Source organism: Apus apus, chromosome Z (genome assembly GCF_020740795.1).
Source record: "Apus apus isolate bApuApu2 chromosome Z, bApuApu2.pri.cur, whole genome shotgun sequence".
NCBI classification, from domain to species: domain Eukaryota; kingdom Metazoa; phylum Chordata; class Aves; order Apodiformes; family Apodidae; genus Apus; species Apus apus.
The window spans coordinates 3,871,105-3,892,778 of NC_067312.1; the positions used below are offsets into that span (position 1 = coordinate 3,871,105).

The 21,674-nt window shown below is 50.4% G+C and overlaps 1 protein-coding gene across 1 annotated transcript; it reads left to right on the top strand.

The window, feature by feature from the left end:
- Positions 1-1,428: 1,428 nt before the first annotated feature.
- On the top strand, positions 1,429-21,507 carry PSTPIP2 (proline-serine-threonine phosphatase interacting protein 2). The gene is made up of 15 exons (XM_051643293.1): positions 1,429-1,502; positions 9,302-9,402; positions 10,808-10,885; positions 11,838-11,872; positions 13,259-13,365; positions 14,029-14,091; positions 14,524-14,622; positions 14,819-14,864; positions 15,224-15,303; positions 16,944-17,042; positions 17,599-17,695; positions 17,998-18,079; positions 19,138-19,172; positions 19,621-19,678; positions 19,879-21,507. The coding sequence occupies exons 1-14, from the start codon at positions 1,470-1,472 to the stop codon at positions 19,668-19,670; spliced, it is 1,005 nt and encodes a 334-aa protein (XP_051499253.1). The 5' UTR covers positions 1,429-1,469; the 3' UTR covers positions 19,671-19,678; positions 19,879-21,507.
- Positions 21,508-21,674: the final 167 nt, after the last annotated feature.

Sequence of the window (21,674 nt, forward strand, 5' to 3'; positions counted from 1 at the left end):
ATCCCACCCTGTCAGCTGAGGACCCGATTCAGGAGATGGTGGAAGGGTCCCAGGAGCACACGTGGGGCAGGCGTCCTGTGGTGTCAGGGACACTTCCCTGCAGGTGAAGCCCGATCTGATGTGTGGCTCCTGCTGCAGGGCTGGTGATCACCGCTGTGGACACGGCCCTAAGCTCCTGTGGTTCCACCTACTCTGCTCTGCTCCTGCTTGTGCTTGGTCTCGGCCCCTCTCGGGCTTATCCTCCTGTGGAATATCCTCTCCTACAGCCTGCCCTTCCAGCTCCAGCAGATCAGAGAAAACTTTGAAAAGTTATTCCAGAATTCACACTTTGGAGTTTTTTGCGTGCTTGCAGCTGGGCAGACTGTACCGCAGCTGACAGATGTTCAGACGAGGTTCAGAGCTTTGACTGAAACCTTCCAGAGCTGAAACACAGGACTTCTGCTGACGGGGCAGGAACCACAGCCACAAACACTGAGAGCAAAGTCCACACAAACCTGCTGTCGTCAGTACTAAACTCAAAAAGGTTTGCCAAGTGGCAGTGGCCTCAGGTCACAACCGAGCACATTTATTTCAGTAAGTGGAAAATGACTTTTTTTACGTTACTGGAATGTTCTAGCTGTTCCCCTGTTAAAGCAGCAGGTTGAGGCAGCAGGTGTGATTCAGGCTTTCCAGCACACAGGGTCCTATCTCATCAGCTTTCATCTTTTTTACCAAGAGATTGCTCACCAGTCACTCCCTGCCCTTGTCCCAAGCCCCTCCCCAGCTTTCCTGAAGCCCCTTCAGGCACTGGAAGGTGCTCTAAGGTCTCCCTGGAGCCTTCTCTTCTCCAGGCTGAACACCCCAACTCTCTCAGCTTGTCCTCATAGGAGAGGTGTTCCAGCCCTCGATCACCTTCATGGCCTCCTCTGGACATTCTCCAGGAGCTTCATGTCCTTCTTGTGTTGGGTCCTCCAGAACTGGACACAAATCTCCAGGGGGGATCCCATGAGAGCAGAGTTGAGGAGGAGAATCCCCTCCCTTGACCTGCTGGCCATGCTTCTTTTGATGCAGCCCAGGACACGGTGGCTTTCTGGGCTGCAAGCGCGTATTGCTCAGGCATGTTGAGCTTCTCGTCCACCATCACTCTCAAGTCCTTCTCCTCAGAGCTGTTTCCAATCCTTTCTCCACCTGACCTGTATTTGTGCTTGGGATTGCCCCAGCCCGGGTGCAGAGTGCAGACACCCTTCTGTGCCACCTGCTCTAGCAGGGGGGTTGAATCAGACGATCTCGAGAGATCCCTTCCAACCTCCACTACCCTGTGATTCTGTGACCCAGGATCACACGGCCAAAGTCCATCCAGCAGGAAGGGGGGGGGGTGTAACCCTGCGTTTTTGGGGTGTGGGGACAGGACGGGGTGGGGACACGGAGCTGGGGGTGGGACCAGGCGGGCGGGTGGTGGCGGAGCGGCGGAGCGCGGCGGTGGCAGCAGGATGCTGGAGGCGAGGTTCAGGGACCACTTCTGGGTGAGCGGTGGGACTGGGGGGGGGAGCGGGGACAGGGCCACGGGGAGCCGGGGAGTCGGGTGTGGGGAGGGTGGTCGCAGCTGGAGACAAGGGGCCACAGCTGGGTGGCGGAGATGTCACCCCCGCTCTGGGCGTTGGAGTTGTCTCCAGAAGCCACCTTTCATGGTCTTGGGGGAGGCTTTGCTGAAGGCTCTGAGCATCCCCCCGCGGCGGGCGCTGCCCACCCACGCGTGTCCTGGCAGCCCTGGCTTTGCAGCCTGCCCCGCGCAGCCGAAACACACTCCTTGGAGGCACCACGGCCAAAAAGAGTCCTTAGAAGTCGAGCTAATCCGGACTCGCAGCGAGCCCCTCGGCGTGCTGCCGCCGAGCTGTGGAGGAAAAGCTCCGGTTCGGGGAAAGCCGCAGTTTACTCTTTTGGGTCTGAACCGAGCTTTTGGGAATGGGGAAGTGCTGAGCAGCCGCTTATCTGCGGCAGAGCATCGGCGCTGTGGCTGCTTAGTTCCTCTTTCAGGGCATCCCCTCGTTCCAGGTACTTGGCAGCCAGGAAACAAATGACAAAAGTTTGGCTTTCGGGGTTGAGAAGCCCTTGTCTTGTGAACGGCAGCGCCCGGGAAAAGCAGCTCCAGTCTTGCAGGATGGGGCAAAGGGGCCTGGGCTCCAGCAGGAGGAGCGGGCGCCCGGCTTGGGGGTTGCTGTGTGTTGTGGAAGAGGAGGGGTAAATGCAGGGCATTGGGCTCCCCCAGCATCGCTGGCACCATGTTATCTGGCACTGCGCCGTCAAGTGTGTAAATCCTGTAAGAGGTAGCAAGCCCGGCTTTGAAAATAAAGCCAGCTTTGCACCTGGCAGGTGCTTCTCAGCTGTTTGCTGCCTGAGAAATGTCCCTGGTGCTTGCTGTGCTTTCTAAAAGTGTGGGAGGGGAGGGATGTGAGGGTGGTGGCAGCATCCCCCGGGCTGGGGGGTGCGACTGGGATACCAGGAGAGTCGAGTGGGACATGGTTTGTGGTGCTTCGCTGCCACATTAGATTGAAGAAGTAGTCCTCACTGAGGGGCTGACTTCGGTTAGTTCTGCAAGGTTTGCTCCTCTCCTCTTGTTGCATGGTGCTTTTAGAAGGAGGATTCTGGAGGAGAGGGCTCAGCGGGAGAAAATACCAGAGCAGGAGCAGCCCCGAGCCCCCAAGGAAAGGAGGAGCTTGGACATTGCACAGGGCACTCATGTCTACTGGGTCCCTTTTACAGCCAACACATCTATTTACTGGGTAATCCTCTTGCTGAGCCCAAAACTATTGGTGTTGCCGGGGATTTTGCTCGGCTTTTTCCTTTCCGAAGCCGGTGTGCTTCACACCCTCCCCCATCCCTGAAGGAGGAAACGTGCCTGGAGCAGGCAGCTGGGGTGGTGGTTGGACGGGAGCGTGATGGACGTGACTCAGTGGAGAGGCAGAGGCCCTGCTGTGGCTGTTTGGCCCATGGAAAAGGCAGGAGCCACCCTGGCCAGTCTCCGTGCCACGTACCAGTGACTCCGCATCAGCTGTGAGGGATGGGGAGGAAGGGGGGGAAAGAGTGAGGTGAGGTGTGGAGGGCTGCTCGTCCAGCTTCGGTTTGCTGTGAAGTAGTGCTGGGAGAGGGCGTGGACTTTGTCCTGCAGTTTTTACTCTTGAATTGCTTTGCTTAAGTCAAAAAGGGAAGGAGAACTCTTTGCTGAAGGAAGTGATTTCACAGTGGTCAGCCCAATGGGAAAAGGGGAATTTTGGGGAGGGTCACAGGGCGACAGATGCTCCAGTGGATGGGACAAAGTCTAAAAAATAAGCAACCCCCCAGAAAAGCTGAGCTGGTTTTGGTATGGCATCTTCCAGCTTTGAGAGGGGGTTGGTTCTGAATGGTGACCGCAGAATTTATTTGTGGGGATAAGCTGCAGCTCCCTTTGCTCTGCTGGGGCAGACCCTCATATAGGGACTGATTGTGCTTTAAACCCCAGCAGTTCTGGTTTCCTGCAGTGGAGTGCACATGTCTGTCTTTTTTCTGCACTGGAGCCTGGTCCTTTCCCAAAGTTCAAGGCAGGATGATCATAGAATCATAGGTTCACTGTGAATTGGATCATAGAATGGGCTGGGTTGGAAGGGACCTTAAAGATCATCTATTTCCAACCGCTAAGTACATCAGAGATATTAGGGTACCTTTGAACAGAAGGAGCTGTGTAGTTGTTAGAGTCCCTCCAGTTTCTCACATGCTGTCACATAAGTTTTCTGTAAGCACTGGCAGGCAGTGAAGATCCCTAGGTCTCTTGTCAACAGACCATTTCTCATTATATGCTGCATCACGGAAGCACGGTGTGATTTTGCTCTCTGCATTTGAGTTGGCTCACCCTGTTAGGTCTCAGCACATGATGATAAATTCCTTTACATAAAAGGGTTGGCTCTTTGGCAGCTCCTGCTTGCCCAGGGGCTGAATTCTGGAGGTGTCCAAAGCTGCACGTGAGGATGGGTCAGACCTTAAACCAGCATTGCCTTGAATGCTCCCACTTGTGTGATGCTCCTTCCTGCAGCCTGCAGCTGCCTGCAGAAGTGCTGTGCAAAACCAAAAAAATGTCAGAGATTTTCTTTGTTTCCTCTTGCCCTGCCTGTAGAAATTGCTGTGAGTTGAGCAAGTGTGGAACTTAGTTTTCATTGGTTTTGACAACCTGCTGTTCTTCTTTCACTCTACAAGGCCTGTTCTTTCAATTAACTAATTTTCTTGGTATGTGCCTGTTCTTGCAGAGTATTCTGGGTAACCCTAGACCAAAGCTTTTTGTCTCACCATTTGGTCCTTGTAGGCACCTGTAAAACTATGTGGGGAAACCAGAAATTATAATGCTAAAACACATTTGGAGTCTCAGCTATGGCTAACAGCTTGCAACTTAGAGAGTGGATTCTCAGTCATTTTGCTTTCAGTGAAACAAACGTAGTATCTTTGCTCACTGCAGCCTGTTCCAGAATGCATTAAAAAGAAGCATTTAGCAAAACATTAAAAAAAAATAAGTAAGTAATGCTGAAGGTTTTACAGAGCCTCTTACAGTGGCTGGTCTGGTCAAGCGATTTTTGAAAATAAGACTTAGGTATCTAAACCTTTTAGGCACTCCCACATATTTATTTTTTTATTTTCACACCAACAAAAAAGTGATGCTGCTAAAATAATCTGTGGCTCAGGCAAGTCACCTGCAGTGAAAGCTGAACTGGTGTATTTAATTTTCTAGCAAAGCACGTGGCGAAGTGTCTGAAAATGCTTATTTGCCTCCCACCACATAGGAAAGAGCTATTGCATCTCTTTCAGCAATGGCAGAAATGAAGCGTGGGGACAAAGAAGTGATGTGCCCCTTACTGCAGGGCAAGGGAGCACCAGAGTCTGCAAAGGAACTGGCCATCTGTCCCCCCTGGCTCCTCTACCATGGGTTATGGATGGCATTTTGTCAGTACTGCCACATTCCTTCTTCACTGCCATGATTCCTTTTTAGCCTCGTGTGGCTGGCTGAGGACAAACTCCTTTATTTTCTGGGTCCCTACTGTTGGGAGACAGGGGGGCTGCCTGTCCTGGGCTCCTGAGTTCATTCCCCAGCTGCTGCCTTGGGACGTGACACTGGCTGGGCTGTTTCACTTCCCCTGAGCCCTGCTTGTCCTTCTCTAAACAGAGCCTGGCTTGGCAGTTGATGGGAAGCGTTATGAAACCCTCAGGTCGTTGTCTGAAAGGAAGGCAGTGGGGTTTATGGGAAGAAGAGCTTGCATCGTGGCAGGATGGCATGTGGCTTTCTGAGCCTCTGGGATGAGCAGGGCAGATGTGTTGGCACAGGGGAGAGGAAACTTCCAGTGGAAAATTAGTAATCAAAAAGCCACTTTTCACAGGGTGCAGTTCTCAGGCAGGTGAATTTCCAGTGCGTCCTTTTCCTCCCTGCGATGAGTTTTTGTCTGTCCTGTTGTACCCACCTGCTTTTGGGATGGGAAGGAACTGTGGCCTCTTGCAGCATCTCCTGCTCTTCTCATTCTGCTTCCTGTAAGTAGCAGCTCAAGTATTTCCTTGGTCTCAGCAACCTCTGCGGGACCCTGAGTGAATTTGAGGCTGTACTGATTGCAAGCAAGAATAGCACAGCCATGTATTGCAGTGTTTCTGACTACTGAAACAGACATCCAGCTTCTGCTGTGTTTCTCTGAGGAGATGAGGCTGAGGACAGTTACTAAATAAATAAAGATCTGCATAAATAAAGATCTTTTAAGGGGTGGTCTGTAAGAAATGCAGTATCCCAAACCTTGGCTTTTTGGGAAGGCTTGGAGGGACTGCCTGAGGGTAGGAAGGCTCTGGGCAGGCTAGATCAATGGGCTAAGGTAAACTGTCTGAGGCTTAGCCAGGCCAAGTGTCAGGTCCTGCATTTGAGTCACAACAGCTCCAGGCAATGCTCCAGGCTTGGGGAAGAGTGGCTGGAAAATGCCCAGAGGAAAAGGACCTGGGGGTGTTGGTCGATACTGGCTGAATATGATCCAACTTGTGCCCAGGTGGCCAAGAAGGCCACCAGCATCCTGGCTTGTGTCAGCCCTGGTGTGGCCAGCAGAGCAGGGCAGGGATGGTCCTTCAGGATCCCTCCAGGGATCATCATTCCAGCTTCGGGGGCACCTGGAATCCTGGGGTCAGGTCTGGGCCCCTCAGGACAAGAAGGACCTGGAGGGGCTGGAGCGTGTCCAGAGAAGGGCAAGGGAGCTGGGGAAGGGGCTGGAGCACAAGTGTGAGGAGGAGCAGCTGAGGGAGCTGGGGGTGTCCAGCCTGGAGCAAAGGAGGCTGAGGGGAGACCTGCTGGCTCTGCAGCTGCCTGAGAGGAGGTTGGAGCCAGGGGGGTCGGACTCTTCTCCCCAGGAACAAGGGATGGGACAAGAGGAGATGGGCTCCAGTGATGCCAGGGGAGGCTGAGATGGGATCTTGGGCAGCATTTCTTGCTGGCAAGGGTTGTCAGGCCCTGGCCCAGGCTGCCCAGGGCAGGGCTGGAGTCCCCATCCCTGGAGGGGTTTCCAAGCCGTGTAGATGTGGTGCTGAGGGACATGGGGCAGGGGTGGCCTTGGCAGGGCTGGGGTGATGGTTGGGCTTGATGGTCTTAAAGGTCTCTTCCAACCAAAATTATTCTCTGATTGTCCGATATCATTGGCTTCACAGATGTGTCTGGAGGGGGGTTTCTATGTAAGGCAAGGGAGAGGCTGGAAATGTCAAGTTCAACAGCTTTCACTGTGACTCAACACAACTTAGTAACATGAGTTCCAATGCCCATTAGAACATTTTAGCCCATCTTTTGGCTAAAAGTGCAAACAAAACCCAAAACATCACAACAAACACACAAACTTCTCCTCAGTGACTCTGTCAGGCGAATGATGTGAACCCAGGCAGTGAGTTGGGAAGGGGACACACACACACACACACCATGTCCTGCTGAGCCCTCTGGGCTCGAGAAACATCAGCTGCTGCTTTGTCACCTTGAAATCATCCTTTGCAGTTTCCATGGGATGTCCTCTAAATAGCTCATGGGCTCAGAGCTCTGCCCAGCAGGAGGAACAGGACAGCTGTTTGCTGCAGGGTGGGAAAACAGATGGTTGTCCCCCCACACCCCTCTGGCTGGGGAGGGCTTGGTGCAACTCCCCCTCCTCCATCCTGCCTTCTGCTTAGTGCATCATATCTTTAAATCTTTTCCACTGTGCCCACGGCTCTGTGTTCTTCCTCTTGCCCTTCCTCTTTCATTGCTCCCTGCCAGCCCTGTCTTTGGGACATCCCATGGGCAGTCACCCTGGTCCTTTTTATTCTTTCTACACTGCAAAGGCTGGGTTCGTGGCATACAACCCTGCCCAGCTCCTTCTCATCCAGGAGCTCCTGCTGCCTGAAAGCTGTTCTTTTGGAAACCTCCTGGATTTCTGTTACCTCCTGTGTTTCATGTAACACCTTCCACTGTGAGGTCTGGTCCAACCTTGGGAGCTCAGCAAATACACAAGTGCTGAAATTAAATCTTCCTTCTGGAGGAGGAAGGGCGATAAAATAGGTTAGTGCACATTTTTGATGGATGCTGCTGATTTTTCCCAAGACACTTCCAGACAGCACAGCAAACCCGAGCAGCAGAAGGGTGTGCAGGAACCCTAGGGTGCCCCCTGACATGCAGCCATGTGGCTCTCATCTCTCTGTCCTGCCTGGGCTTACAGGGACTGACAGTTTTTCTCCACATCCGTTTTATTTCCTTTGAAACCGGGGATAGGAAGTCAGGCTAGGATGCCCCTGTGTTCTGCAACTGTCACAGGCCTGATTAGCAAAGACACAACGCAAACTAAGAACTGGTTGTGGCTTTACCAGGAATCATCCCATTTTGGAGGGATGTTTGTGCTCTGTAAAGAAACGGAAAGTGTCTTGGTTTCCGCTTAGGTCCTGCTCCACAGTCCTCTCTTCCTGCCAGTTCTCTGCCTACTCTCATCTTCGAACCATTTCCTGAATTTCTCCGTCCTGCCATTATTCCTCTTCAGGCTTCTCAGTAACTGTTTGTGCTTTTTGCATCCTTTCCCTGAGTTTCATATCTGCTCCTATGATTGCTTCCTTTCTGTAGCCTCTCTCCCTGGATTTTTTGTGTGTGCCTTACTGTGCAACAGCGACTCATTCTCTTGCTTTTTCCAGAGGAGAGCTCCTGGTCAGGGCATCTCTTTGTGTTATCAGTACTTAGGAGCCCTGCCCTTGGCCCAGGTCTCCAGGGTGGTAAATCCTTAACAGTTTTAGGGCAAAAATCCACTTTTTTTTTTTCGGTCATAAGCTGCTTCAAGGCATGGGATGAGGAAAGAATGGGACCGAGTTAGTCAACCTGCATCCTAGCCCACCTATGTCATTGCTGCATGTATACGTATGTATTTTTTTTAACAGCATCAATACAATGTAAGTTTTTAAGACGTGGTTTGAAGGAAAGCACTGATCCATCCGTGGAAAGCACTGTGGAAAGAGTGAGTGGAACTTTGGGGGCTGAAAGCCCTGGGTTGGAAGATGAGACTTGGCCTTGTGGGTGGAGTAGGCAGGACCTCTCCATGGCTGTGATGTTTTGTGGGGAACAAAGAAGCTGGCCACCTGCGAAGTGCTGAAGGGCATGCAGCAATAGTGGGGGACAGCCTGGTACCTAGGGAAGTGATCTTTGTGGTGGTGTTTTGAATTGATGTGCGGGAGAGCGTTCCTTGTCGCAAGGCCAAAGAGAAGGCTGTCACAGCAGCAGGGTTTGGGTGCATCCATTCATTACTGTGGGGGAAGCAAGAGAAGCCCATAGCTCAGTGATCCAGTGCAGAAAGGTCTGATAAATTCACCTCCAGCAGAGATGTGTGCTCCTACAAATATGAGGGTGAAGCCCGGGTCAACACTAATCAAGACCTATCTGCATGTCTGCAGAAATTGGGAGAAGCAGTAATAAGATGGGCTATATCTAAAGACTTGGAGAGTTTTTATGTTTGATTTCATTAAACTGGAGATGACAACTAAGCTCCTAGAAGGAGATGCCATGTGCCATGGTGCCAGCTGTGCTTAGGCCAGGGGGCAGAGACAAGATATTGCAGGACTCACTTTTTCTGTTTTCTGAAAGTTATGGAAGTGCTTTGTCCCAAACTGCCATAATTATTCCCTTTCTGGAACCTCTCCCACCCCTAAAAGAAAAAGATCTTGTTTCACGAAGAGGCACTTGCACACTTGCTCCCAGGTGAGCCATTGCTTGTCCAAATGCTGCTGGAGGTGGCAGTGGCCATGGACTGTGCTGACAAAAATGTGACTCCTGTTCTTGTGTTTTCAGAGTACAGATCTGACCAGCACAGTTGGCTATGACAGCATCATTCAACATCTGAATGATGGCAGGAAGAACTGCAAAGAGTTTGAAGACTTTTTGAAGGAGAGGTATGGACTTGCCTCTGAAAATGGGTTGGTTTGAACCTGGAGAAGTGAGGTGGGGGCCCTGTGTCTACTCTGTGTATTCCCATTTTGGTTTCTATTGCATTTAACTGTCTACTATGTTAAAACACCTTTGATTTTTGACTGATGAGAAACTTGCTCTCTGACACTGTCCTTTACTTGCATGGCTGGTGCAGTGGTTTGAAGTCCATGCCTAAGAATACTCAGCTGCGAGGCAGTGATGGTGCCCAGAGCTTGATGCTCACATTTTGAACTATCTGTTAAAAAGAAAGAGGAATCAGGAGCAGCAGACAATTGCTAGACATCTGTACTGATGTGTTTGTTACTGATGTGTCTGCTGGTGGCCTGCCCAGGCCATACGCTCTCCCATGAACTTCACACTGTTGTTCAGCTTGTAGAACATAAAGTGAAGACCTTGGCGTAGGAGTAGTATGGCTTTGCCATGAATTTGTCCTTGTGCATTATGAACAAACTGAAACAGTCTAGAAATCAACAAGAATAGCATCTGCGCCTGTGTTAGAGACACAGGTGTTTTTAGGGAGCAGAACTTCTAATGCCAGCCTGTAGCAGTGCTTGTTTCCCTACTGGGACTGCAGGCAGCCAGGGCAGTTTGTGCAGATGGAGATACCTACATTTCACTAAGCAAGCCCAGCCCTGGTTGTCTGTACAGATTTCAAAGCAGCTGTGGGAAGCTGGCTGTTCTTTGACTGCAACACACAGGCCTTTCTCTCAGCTCTGTTTTTCAACAGGGGAGGACACACAGTCTCTCAGAGGTGTTGTTTATGTTACCTCATAAGATGTGGCCTCCTCTTCAGTGTTCTCCCAAAGGGCCAGAGGTGGGAAGGAGAGAGCACCGATTGCCTCCTTGTTAAAAGACATGAAGAGCTGAAATGGCCCTGATGAGCTTTGGGGTGTACGTATGGTGGCTGGGTGGTCTTTGAGGCTCCTACTGCCTCTTGTCACATTTGGTTTAACTCAGCCAAATCAGATTCAAAAGTACTTTGCGTGGATGGACCAACAGACACTGATGTCCCAGATGCATAAAACATGTGATCCCACGAGCCATGTTTCCACAGGAAACTGAGCTAAAAACTACTCATCTGACTCACCTGGCTGCATCTAGCCACCAGCTTAGTCCTTCATCTCCTGCAGTGGTGGTCCTTGCACCCATCAGACATGAGAAAATGGGGAGAGCAATGCATCGGGACCACTGACACAGTAAAACAAAGTGTTTTCACTAGAAATGTTGTTGGGTGACTGCTAACAACAGTCTTTCTTCAGCCAGCCGTGCACATCAGGTCAGAAGGTAGGGAGGGTGTTAAGAGCAGGTCTTGGCCTCTGCTGCAAACAAGTTTCTGAAATGAGAACTTCCTCTCTTTTTCCTCAACAGGGCAATTATAGAAGAAAAATATGGCAAAGAGCTGATTAACTTGTCAAAGAAGAAGCCCTGCGGGCAGACGGAGCTGAAGTAAGTTCACAGCCCCGTGTGTGATTTGCTTTTTTGGGTGTCCTTGCTTGGAGCAGTGAAGGAGCAGGAGAAGGAAGGAGGCGGTGAGAGAGAAAACAGTGTTGAAATGTGATGGGGACTCTACCAGAAGATGATCTGAAATCAATCTTGTGAAGGAACAGTGCACAGTGGGGTTGGCCTTTGCCAGTAAATGAGTTGGACTCCACCAAGTTCCCACCAGCCATAGATTAAACAAAGCATCACAGATACTCAGGTGAGAGGTGGGTGAGCAGTTCAGCAGAGAGCTGAGGATCATGAGACATTGGGGTTGCTTTTGACTTTTTTCTGTGGCTAGAGTAAAATACAGATACTTCCTTGACTCAAACTATGTACATCTTCAAAGCCCAGTATGTTACCATCTCACAGGGTGCTGCGGCTGCTGCAGTTGGGTCCATGAGTGGGTCTCCACTTCTCCAGAGACCCTTGGCATCTTCTGCATCCTGCTTTGTTTCTGTACTTTATACATGCCTGAGCTGATTTATGTGATAGTTTATATACAGTTTTATACTGAGGTGTCACATATAATGTTTCTGAAGTATTTATTGTACAATATTATCAGGGAGAAAAGTTCCCTACATTTCCAACCACTGGCCATTTTATCAAGGGGAAGGTGTTCATATATCCCAAATGATATTTTTAGGAGGTTGCCTGAAACATTTGTCATGAAACTCAGAATTTTTAATAGCACCCAGAGTTCAGAAAGATGTAAAGCAGAAAACCCAAGTGAGTTGTGTTATACTCACTGAGAGGGAAAAAACCAGAGGTGTAAAGAGGGTAAATAAACCTGATTTGAGCTGCTTTGGTCAGTGCTGAGTGGGATATTTGCTATCCAGTCTTGGGGAGGTGCTCTGCTGATGCCTGCACCTGGCTGTGCTTTCTCACTCTTCTTTTTAATGCTCTGCCTGTTTTTCAGCACACTGAAGAGATCCCTGGATGTTTTCAAGCAACGTAAGTAATTCTTCATGTTTGTCAGGACACTTGGCAGTGCCAAAGCCTGCAGGCAACTGCTTGGGAAGAAAACAGCAGAGAAATTTACAGAACAGTGCAATGTTGGGGTCAGGTGTAGGCTTTCCTTCTGGCCAGGCTCATTCCAGTGTGTGGTGCTTGGGATGGAGCACTTCAGGGCATGGTTGGGAGAGGACATGGATGGGGTGTCCCTTTGGGGATCTCTTGGGCTTTCAGGGCTGTCTGCAGCTGAGAAGTTGTGCTTGCATTTTATATTAGAAGCTGGGCATCAGAAGCTCAGCTGGAGTTTGTTGGACAGGTTTGCCTTGCCTCTTCACACATGTATGAAGTAATTAGCACCTGGAATCCTGGGGTCAGGTCTGGGCCCCTCAGGACAAGAAGGACCTGGAGGGGCTGGAGCGTGTCCAGAGAAGGGCAGTGGAGCTGGGGAAGGGGCTGGAGCACAAGTGTGAGGAGGAGCAGCTGAGGGAGCTGGGGGTGTCCAGCCTGGAGCAAAGGAGGCTGAGGGGAGACCTGCTGGCTCTGCAGCTGCCTGAGAGGAGGTTGGAGCCAGGGGGGTCGGGCTCTGCTCCCCAGGAACAAGGGATGGGACAAGAGGAGATGGGCTCCAGTGGTGCCAGGGGAGGCTGAGATGGGATCTTGGGCAGCATTTCTTGCTGGCAAGGGTTGTCAGGCCCTGGCCCAGGCTGCCCAGGGCAGGGCTGGAGTCCCCATCATTGGCCTTGTCAGGTTTGTCTGCTGCCCTGTCCCTTGATGAACCTCACGATTGAGGCTGTGCCCTCACAGCAGCCAACCATCAATAGTTGTGAGTTTGAAACATCTCTGGGGAGTGAATCACGACCTACAGTTGGGCTTAGCTCCCTGGATGAGCTTGCTGGTGTGGTGTTTTGCGGTACAGCTGCTCAGCTTCAGCAAGATGAGCCTGAGCTTTTTCTTAGCATTATTTTTTTCTGTGCCCCAGGGAGGTTGGCTGCTCACCCGGGGCCACACTCCCCTCACACAGCTGCTTCAAGGTGCCTGGTGTTGAAACATGCCTGGGTTCATCTGGATGAGAGCAAGATGAGACTGTGCTTGTTTGAATAGCTTCTCTTGATAGGAGTGGACTTGGTGATCCCAGAGGTCTTTTCCAACCTCAATAGTTCTGTGATTCTGTGAGTGTTCTTGAACTGAAGGGCAGGTCCCAGCAAGTCTGATCCTGAGTAGGTTCTTACTTAGGCACTGCCTGGATTCTGCTTCAAAAGTACTGCTACTTCTATGTGTTTCTGCAAGAGGATATATGAGGTGGGGTCAGTTTGATGTCAGCTACGACAGCTGACTTGAGCAACAGATTCTTTTTAGAGTTATATATGTTTGTTTGTTTGTTTGCAGAGATAGACAATGTGGGACAAGGTCACATCCAGCTGGCGCAAACCCTTCGAGAGGAAGCAAAAAAGATGGAGGAATTCAGGGAAAAGCAAAAACTGCATCGGAAAAAGGTCGGGTGCAGTGGGATGGGCTGTTCCTGGCTGGTGTCTCTGGCCCTGCCCCAGCCCTCTCCATGCCCCTGGTGCTGGCTGCTGTAAGGAAGTCCTGACCTCCTTCCTGCATGTTGCAACCCTGTTGGTGAACTCTGTGGCAACTTCTGACTTCCTTCTCACTACTGTGTCTTCACTTCTGGGGCCAGTGATAGTAGGGGCTCAGGCCCGGGGCCACCAGCCTCAACCAGACATGTTTTTAAAAATGAGTATATAGTGATGTATCATCTCCATAGGGTCTGCTAAAATCAGCAAGCTCTTTAACTTCTGACTTGAGATTCCTTTGTCGGGAAAACTAGGGAGAACTGGTAGAACCAGTGGCTGGTTTGGACCTAGCAGAGGGGAGTGGGCTTCCCAATTTTGCTGAGCCCTATGGAGGTGATACAGGCCTATATTTTGCTAGGATTTCATTTGTAGGGCTCGTTTGCATACACAAGGGGAGGCTTAGATAGAAGCGTGAACAATGAATGTCGTGGATGGGTTTTGTGAAGATGGTCTGTGTAAGAAGAAGTCCTTAAACTCATCCCAGCCTGCTCCATGCCTCTTCCTTTCCTAAGCCACACAGTTCATCCTGGGGCTTTGATGATCCGCTACGTGCTGACTTGGGGTCTGTTGTCTTCACAGATAGAGCTGATAATGGACGCGATCCACAAGAACAGGAATCTGCAGTACAAGAAGACCATGGAGGTAAAGCAAACGTGCTGCTGTTAGTTGCCACCTGGGTTAATGCTGACATACACGCACACGGTGCTGGGGCAGACTGAAACTCGGGGGGGTCTTCCTCCCCTCTGCGAGTCCCTGTATTTTGTCTGCATGAGGGGTGTGCAGGACGCATGCACTGAAACCGAGGCATTTTCAAGGCCAGGTGGTAGCCTTGCAGGGCTGGGTAGGAGTAATTTAGATGTCCCCGACTTGACTGATCTTGCGTGGAGAGCAGCTCGTCCTGGGAGGCTGGTTTTGCCCCAGCAGAAGGGCACCTGGGACCCTGCGTGCCCTCCCCTGCTCTGCTCCCACCTCTTCACCTGTGGGCTGTGCTCTCCTCCAGAGCCTCCTGCGTGAGCTGTGCTTGCATCTCCTTGCTTGCTGACACCCTCCTGCCCCGTCTGGTGGCTCTCCTAGGCCAAGCGGCTCTACGAGCAGCGCTGCCGGGACAAGGACGAGGCGGAGCAGGCTGTGCACCGCAACGCCAACCTGGTGACACAGAAGCAGCAGGAGAAGGTAGGTGGGGCGGGGGCTGGCCGTGGGGCTAAGGGGGAAAGGGGTGCCTCTTCTCGCAGCTCTCCTGCCCCGTGCCTCTTTTCCCCGGCTCTGGGGTTCAGGGTGAGACAGGAGGGCTGGCCATCTCCCCCAGCCAGGCTGCAGGGCCACTGGGGACTCCTCCTCTTACCTTTCTTCTCTGTCCCATTTTTGGCAGCTGTTCCTGAAGCTGGCTCAGACCAAATCAGCTCTGGAGGATTCTGGTGAGCGCGGAGGGCGTTTCCTGGGGCAGAGGGGTTGCGAAGCCGTTGGCAGGGCTCTTGGCTGAACTGCAGCTCTTGGGTCAGGCACAGCTCCTCAGAAACACGTGCCCGAGGTGCTGGAGGTGGGCACCCACCCTGGAGAAGCCCGCATGGCCCCACCAAGGCTGCTCCACGCAGCGTGATGCTCCACCTTGCTCTGCGTCCCCTTGCAGTGCCCAGCTGCAGCTGAGCTCCCACGTTGTTGCTGCCTTGTCCACGACGTCCCAGCCACTTCAAACAGCTTCACGTGCCACATTCTAGCAAACGGGGTTTTTTTTTTAATCAGTATTAGTTAGTCCATAATGCGATTTCCCCCGCAGACAGGAGTTACCAGCAGAACATTACCACACTGGAGAAGATCCGGGAAGAATGGCAGAAAGAGCACATCAAAGCTTGTGAGGTAAATGCCCTGAAACGCCTTCACATGGCAACATGGTCCTCGGGGTGTCCATCCCTTGCTGTGGGTGTCAAGGGTGGTGCAGATTTGCCCTCTCTGTGTTCCCCTGTCAGTGAAGCAGCAGGAACTGTTGCAGCTAACCCTGTGTGTGCTTTGCACGTGGCTTCTGGACTCAAGGTCCCACTACTTAAAGGGTCTCACTGTTATTTTCTTTTTTTCTTCCACCACCTTTTAAAACTGACAGTCAGTGCACTAAGTAGTGATGTTTTTGCCCACGATCTGCCTGCACGTTCAGTGTGGCCATTGTCTAGGACAGTCATGGTCTTGGTCACCTCTGCACACCTGGTGACTTGAGGCCAGTGTGTTCTGTAGCTGCAGCACCACCCAGCAGCCTGTCTTCCAGAAACACTAGAAGACTTTAAATGTTCCTTGCAGCAGAGGCTGGTGGTGGGCTGGGGACACAGGCTGGGTCCCCATGCAGCAGGATCCCCTCACCTTGCATCTCATGGACCACGTGGTAGTGTGGGAACTCCTCTGAGCAGCTGTGCCAGCCTAACGCAGGCTGCTAGCAAAGTACTCTAGGAAAGACTTCTAGCACATGCTGGGGAAGTCCAGAGCTGGTGGTGAGAAGACCAAGCGTGCAGAAGGTCTTCCAATCCCCAGCCACACCACTGCCTTCCCAAGCTATTTCTCCTCAGGCCTCTATTTTATTTTTTCCTTTTGAAACAGAATTTGCTGTCGGTTTTGTGTGGGGTGTGTGTCAGTGTCTCAGTGCTGGTATGCTTTTAGTGCCTGGAGTCTACAAAAGACGCTGGTGGTGGGGTGTGGGAAGCAGTAGTTTCAGTTCTACATGTGGATCCTATGGAGGTTTTCCCCTTGGTGTGTTGCAAAGGTCATAACTGATAGCCAGTGAGCATGGACACTTGGCGTGAAAGGCTGTCTTTCATGGAAATGCATAAAGGCACATGAAGTTGAGGTATACCAGGCAGCAGATTCCAAAAGACTTGGATTTAAACCTGCTTGGAAAGGGGCTGGGCAGGAAAGAGGGAGAAGACCAGCCAGCTGATGCACCTCTGTTTTCACACATCCCCAGTGCTTTTTTTTATTGCACTGTACCTGTGGGATGGAAGTGAGTTGGGAATGCAGGGCCATGGGATACCTAGGGAATGTCTGTTACCTTTAGGAAGCTGGCTTGGTCTCCTCAGAGGTAATGGTGTGCCAGGTGACCCCTTTCACATTAGCCTTGCAGAACTTTCCAAGCTTAACAGTCATCTTTGAAATACCTGGTTGCATAGAGGGATGACTTCTCCTCTCAACAAGCTGGAGGACTCATGGTTTCCATGTTTCCTACCAGAGAACACCATCACCTGCTCTTTGCTGAGGACAGTTGTCCTGGTTTGAAAGTAAAGGTGTTAGAAAAACATTTCACTCTTGTCAGTCTTAGATGGAATGCTCTGGTGCTAGTTAAATGAAAGCTCACTGAAGGAAAAAAAAATCAGAAAAAGGAAAATTGGCTTCTTCCTGGCTCAAACCAGGACAACAGTAATCTTTCTAATGGCACTTGGGATTGAGAAACATTCAGGACAAAAGAGATTTGCTCTTGCTTTAAAGATCTGGGGGCTGATTTGTCTGTGTGGTTTCAGTTCTTTGAGACTCAGGAGTGTGAGCGGATCAACTACTTCCGCAAAGCCCTCTGGCTTCATGTCAACCAGCTCTCCCAGGGCTGTGTCCAGAATGATGAGGTACGTCGAATCAAAATCTTCACTTTCCTGTTTGGAAAGCAAAGCCCAATTTGCTTTCCTGTGCCCTGATCTCTGTTATGTCCCCGTGGTGCTGTGGCCTTTGATGGGCCACCAGGCACCAGCATGAGTGTGCAGGCAGAAGGTTTTGGCTGGAGCTTGTGCAGATGAGGTTTTCTCTGGGATTCCCATGTTTTTTGAGGGTGGTGAAACACTAGGCCAGATTGCTTGGAGAGAGATGGTGGGAGATGCCCCATCCCTGGAAACATTCCACATCAGGTTGGACGGGGCTCTGAGCAACCTGATCTAATTGCAGATGTCCCTGCTCACTGCAGGGGGTTGGACTGGATGGCCTTGAAAGGTCCTGTCCCACCCAAACCATTCAGTGATTCCCCCCACCATTGAAGCCAGTGTCCTGTGTGAGCACTGGGCTTTCACCCCTCATGTGATAAAAGATTAGGAAGAACACTCTTGTTTTTTTCACCTGACTTACAGAAGTTTATATTTATTATTTATTCATTATTTATATCTTTGTAAGCTTTTTATTTCCTGTTTGCAGAAATACGAGGAGATCCGCAAGAGTTTAGAAATGTGCAGCATTGAGAAGGATATTGACTTTTTTGTAAATCTACGCAAAACTGGAAGTTCGGCCCCAGGTGAGAGCTCGACAGTTTCACAAAGTAGTGTTCACTTCCTTGTAGTCCCTGTGGGGCTGCTGCTCTGACCAGCATCCGTTTGGATGCAAAAACAGAGCTTTTGCAACATCACTCCTTTCAGAAACTGGCAGGCAGGACTAGTCTCTGCCACTTATTACCACTCATCTCCCTTTTTCATAACTTTTAATTTCCTGGTCAGGCATCATCCCAGAGAGAATAAAGACTTAGCAGCTGAATCCTGATGTTGGCAAGCAGTTATAATTATAAAAGGTCATTACCTCATTGTTGTTACCTTTTTCTAGCTCCTGTTGCTTATGAAAACTACTATAATGCACAGAGAAATGTGGCTCCTGCAAGAAGTCCTGCTCCTGTGCCTATATCAAGGTAAGGGACATAACATGTACAACTGCAGTTGAAAATTATGCTATCCAAAAAGAAAAACCAAAATGAAAGCAAACAAACAAAAAACCCCAAACATATTTTCTTGCTTTCAGTCTGTTGGAGGCTTGACTTGGGAGTATTAAAGGAAAAGATTTCCCATGCCATGTAGTCCATCTCTCTCCGCAGCAGGAGTTATGCCAATGTGCTGCCTGTAATAAGCTCTTCAAGGACTCCTTGAAGACCAGTCAGAGGTTTTTGCTCTCCCCTTTGGGGGCTCTCCCTTCTCATGGGTGGTAATCTTATTCTGAAAGTGCTTGTGGTGAGGGTGTGGTAATTTTCTCTTGTGCAAAGCATCTTCCAGAAACCCCTTACATTGAGGGGAATAGCTGTGGTCCTCAAAAAGCAGAGAAGCAGAGCAGTTTCCTATCTTGCTCTCTCTGGGAACGATCTGAGCTCCCTTCTAGAGCAGCTTTTGAACACTGAGATGAAACCTTATGGGCTTCCTTGCATGGTTCTCCATGTGGTCTGTCTACCTGAGGAGAGATGGATCCATTAAATGTGCGCATGAGTAGAAGGAGGGACAGCAGAGCCAAATTCACTCCCCCAGGACAGAAGCTGGGCAGGGAGGACAGGGAGAAGGATGCTTCTCCTGGGGAGGAGACAAGGATTCAGCGCCAAAGACTCTTGCTGAAGATGAGTGTGCCACTTTGGCTGTCACACCGGGGGAGGAGTCATGTCCAATCGTGGCTTCCTGATGTCTCACTGTGGGCAGAGGCATGTAAAAAGGCATGCCCTGAAGCCCACTTGTAAATGTCTCAACTGAGTGCTTTTTGGATGCTTTTTCCTCTCCCACACCCTGTCAGCTTCAATTCCCATGTTTGCCAAGCAGGCTGTCTGTGGTGCATTCACCATGACGTGCCTTGGAACCAGGTCTCTGTAAAGCCCAGACTGGCCAAGCCTCTTGCCTTCCCACCAGCTCTGGGAGGGCGGTTTGGGAGTGCCAGAGCCATGGGAGTCCTGTAGCCACACAGATCCTCAGCTCTGTGTTTCCTTCTCTGCAGGAGGGGACCTCTACCTACCCCAACCAGTGCACCAGGTGAGTTGTTTTCTTTGTGGGGTTTCTGGGTCGTGCTCTTCCCTATCAGATCATGAGCTTTAGCTCTCTAAAGAGATTGCTTTAGGTGAAGTTCCTGCTGAAAGTCCAATCCCCACTGCTGGGAAGTTGGACGCTGACTTTGGAGGAAAGGTTTTTCACCCAGCAGAAGTTCTGATCAAAGCCCTTTGTGCAGGCATTTCCTTCACACAGGGATGTGTGATTTCCTTAGCAATGTCTAAACTCAGGATCAGTTTGTACCCCTCTCTGCTTCAACAGCACGAGCTGCATCATTCTTCAGGGATGGGATGCATTTCTTTGAGCCTCATTCCCCCTTACCTCCCACCACTTTAACATGGCTGGCCAGAGCATGGTGTTTTTGTCCTGTGTGAAGCCTCATAATAAGCTCTTCTCATGAGCAGACCTGATTTTTTTGTGTGCTGTGTTTCAGGTGATCCTGATTATGCCACAGTTGACAGCTACAGCTTGATACATTACTAACAGCCACAGTAAGTACTCAGAACTGATGAAGAAGAGATTGAATATGAAATGCAGCTACTCAGAGGGACACTGGAGAAAGAAAGGCCACCAGTTAAGGGATGATATTGAGGTGACCAGTTGGGAGTGATGATCATGTCAGCCCTCCCATCACTAGCCTGAGCTGTAGTGGTGGTTTAGATGCTGTTAATCTGTTCTGTTGGTTTTCCAGGCAGAAGACACCGTTGGTCTGGCCAGCATGGCAGAGATGGTGTTTCCAGTTATTCCCAGCCACACAGAGCTGAAGTGCTTCTCTGTTTTAAGAAAGTATTTGAGGACTCTTATAATTATTTGTACCCTCAGAAATTCTCTCCTAAAAATCTGTGCCTTCAATCAGCACACTCCTTGGACAGATACCTCATCTTCACACTCAGGGGAAGAAAAGGAATATAAGCAGTGGGCCTGGACACGGGGCAATTTTCTGTGTTGGAAGGAGATTTTGATTTGAAGTTCTTCTGAAGTGCAGCCACCTGGGAGAGGCTTGGAGCCTCCCACACTCCAGATAACTAGAGAAGCCGTATGTGCTGAGGGGAGCATTGCAATACTTTGGGCATCCTGGCCTATGTTCAGGGCAGACGCATCTCACTCAGGTCTCAGGTTCCACTTTTGCCTGTTTCTAAAGTCTTTTAAGTAGTAGTGATTAAACTTACACCGTAGATTTAATTTTGGTCAAGACTCTCAGGGAGCTTACTTAGAGGAGCACCAACCAAGGAGGAGACCAGGGCTCTGGTTTGGCTGTAGATGTGCTGCAGGCTCAAGAGCCAACACTGGAAATGGCTTTGCATCTTCCTGGTGCAGCAGTTCCCAGCGCAGCCACCTAGAGAGAGGCTGTGCCACCACAACAAACCTTATGGGAAGTCCTTCGCAGAATCCTAGAATTATCCTGGTTGGAAGGGGCCTTGAAGATGATCAAGTCCTACCATAACCTAAATCCCCCAACCATAACCTAACCTACCCATTCAGTGCTCTATCTATATTACTTCTGAACATTTCCAGGGATGGTGACTCCACCACCTCCCTGAGCAGCCTGTTCCACTGTCCAACCGCTCTTTGGGTAAAGAAATTATTCACCCTACAGTGTTGCTGAGGAGGTGAAAAAAGTCAGCCTGCTCTTCCAGCTGCCCCGCAGATGAGGGGCTTGTGCTTTTTTAGGCTTATGGTGTAGCTTGTCCCAGGTAGACTTTGGAGACCCCCATCTGATTAGCTTCTGGGAGCCCCTAAACTTTGGGCTTGTTCTCACTATGCACCATTGGAAACAAACTTGGCTACCAATGTTGGGCTGGAGCCATGAAACTGGTATTTTTGACCCGGTCTCCTCAAAGTTGGTGCCCTTCTTGTTACCATACCTATGAGTATGAATTTGATGCAGAAGCTGCTGGTCTCCCTGAGGTTCCCATGTCCAGTGTTGCTGAACAGCTCCTCAGGGCCTTACAACTCTGGACAGAGGGACACAGGACATGGGGACTAGCCCACAGTTGAGCCATCTAAACCTGGCACCAGGTGACTGACTTTGGAGCGACAGGAGCTGCTAGTTCTAAGGTGTTACTCAAGTTGAATCAGCATGACTGCAGTGTGTGCCTAAGCCCACTGGTTCTTGGGGATTTTACCTTTATTTCCTTGTGTGGAAGAAGATTTTGGTGAGCTTTAACATTCGTCCTGCTGCGTTGTAATGAACCTGGTAAAGTGCACGTCAATGAATCAATGTTTGTACTGTTTTGTTTTTGAAGGAACAAGTATACAAAGACGCTTCTGAAGGAGCTTGCTGTAGTCTTAGTTCTTTAAATACATATTTTAAAAATAAGTCTTGAGACTCATGTGCTGGATATGTGGGGTTTTTTAAAGGCTGTCACGTTCACTTTCTTTCGGGGCTGGTACACCTTCAATGCACCCTAGGATGTTCAGGTGGAGTGAGTTGCCTCTCCTGGAAGAAAGCTCCCAAGAGGGTATTTTTGCTCAGCCTGTATTTCC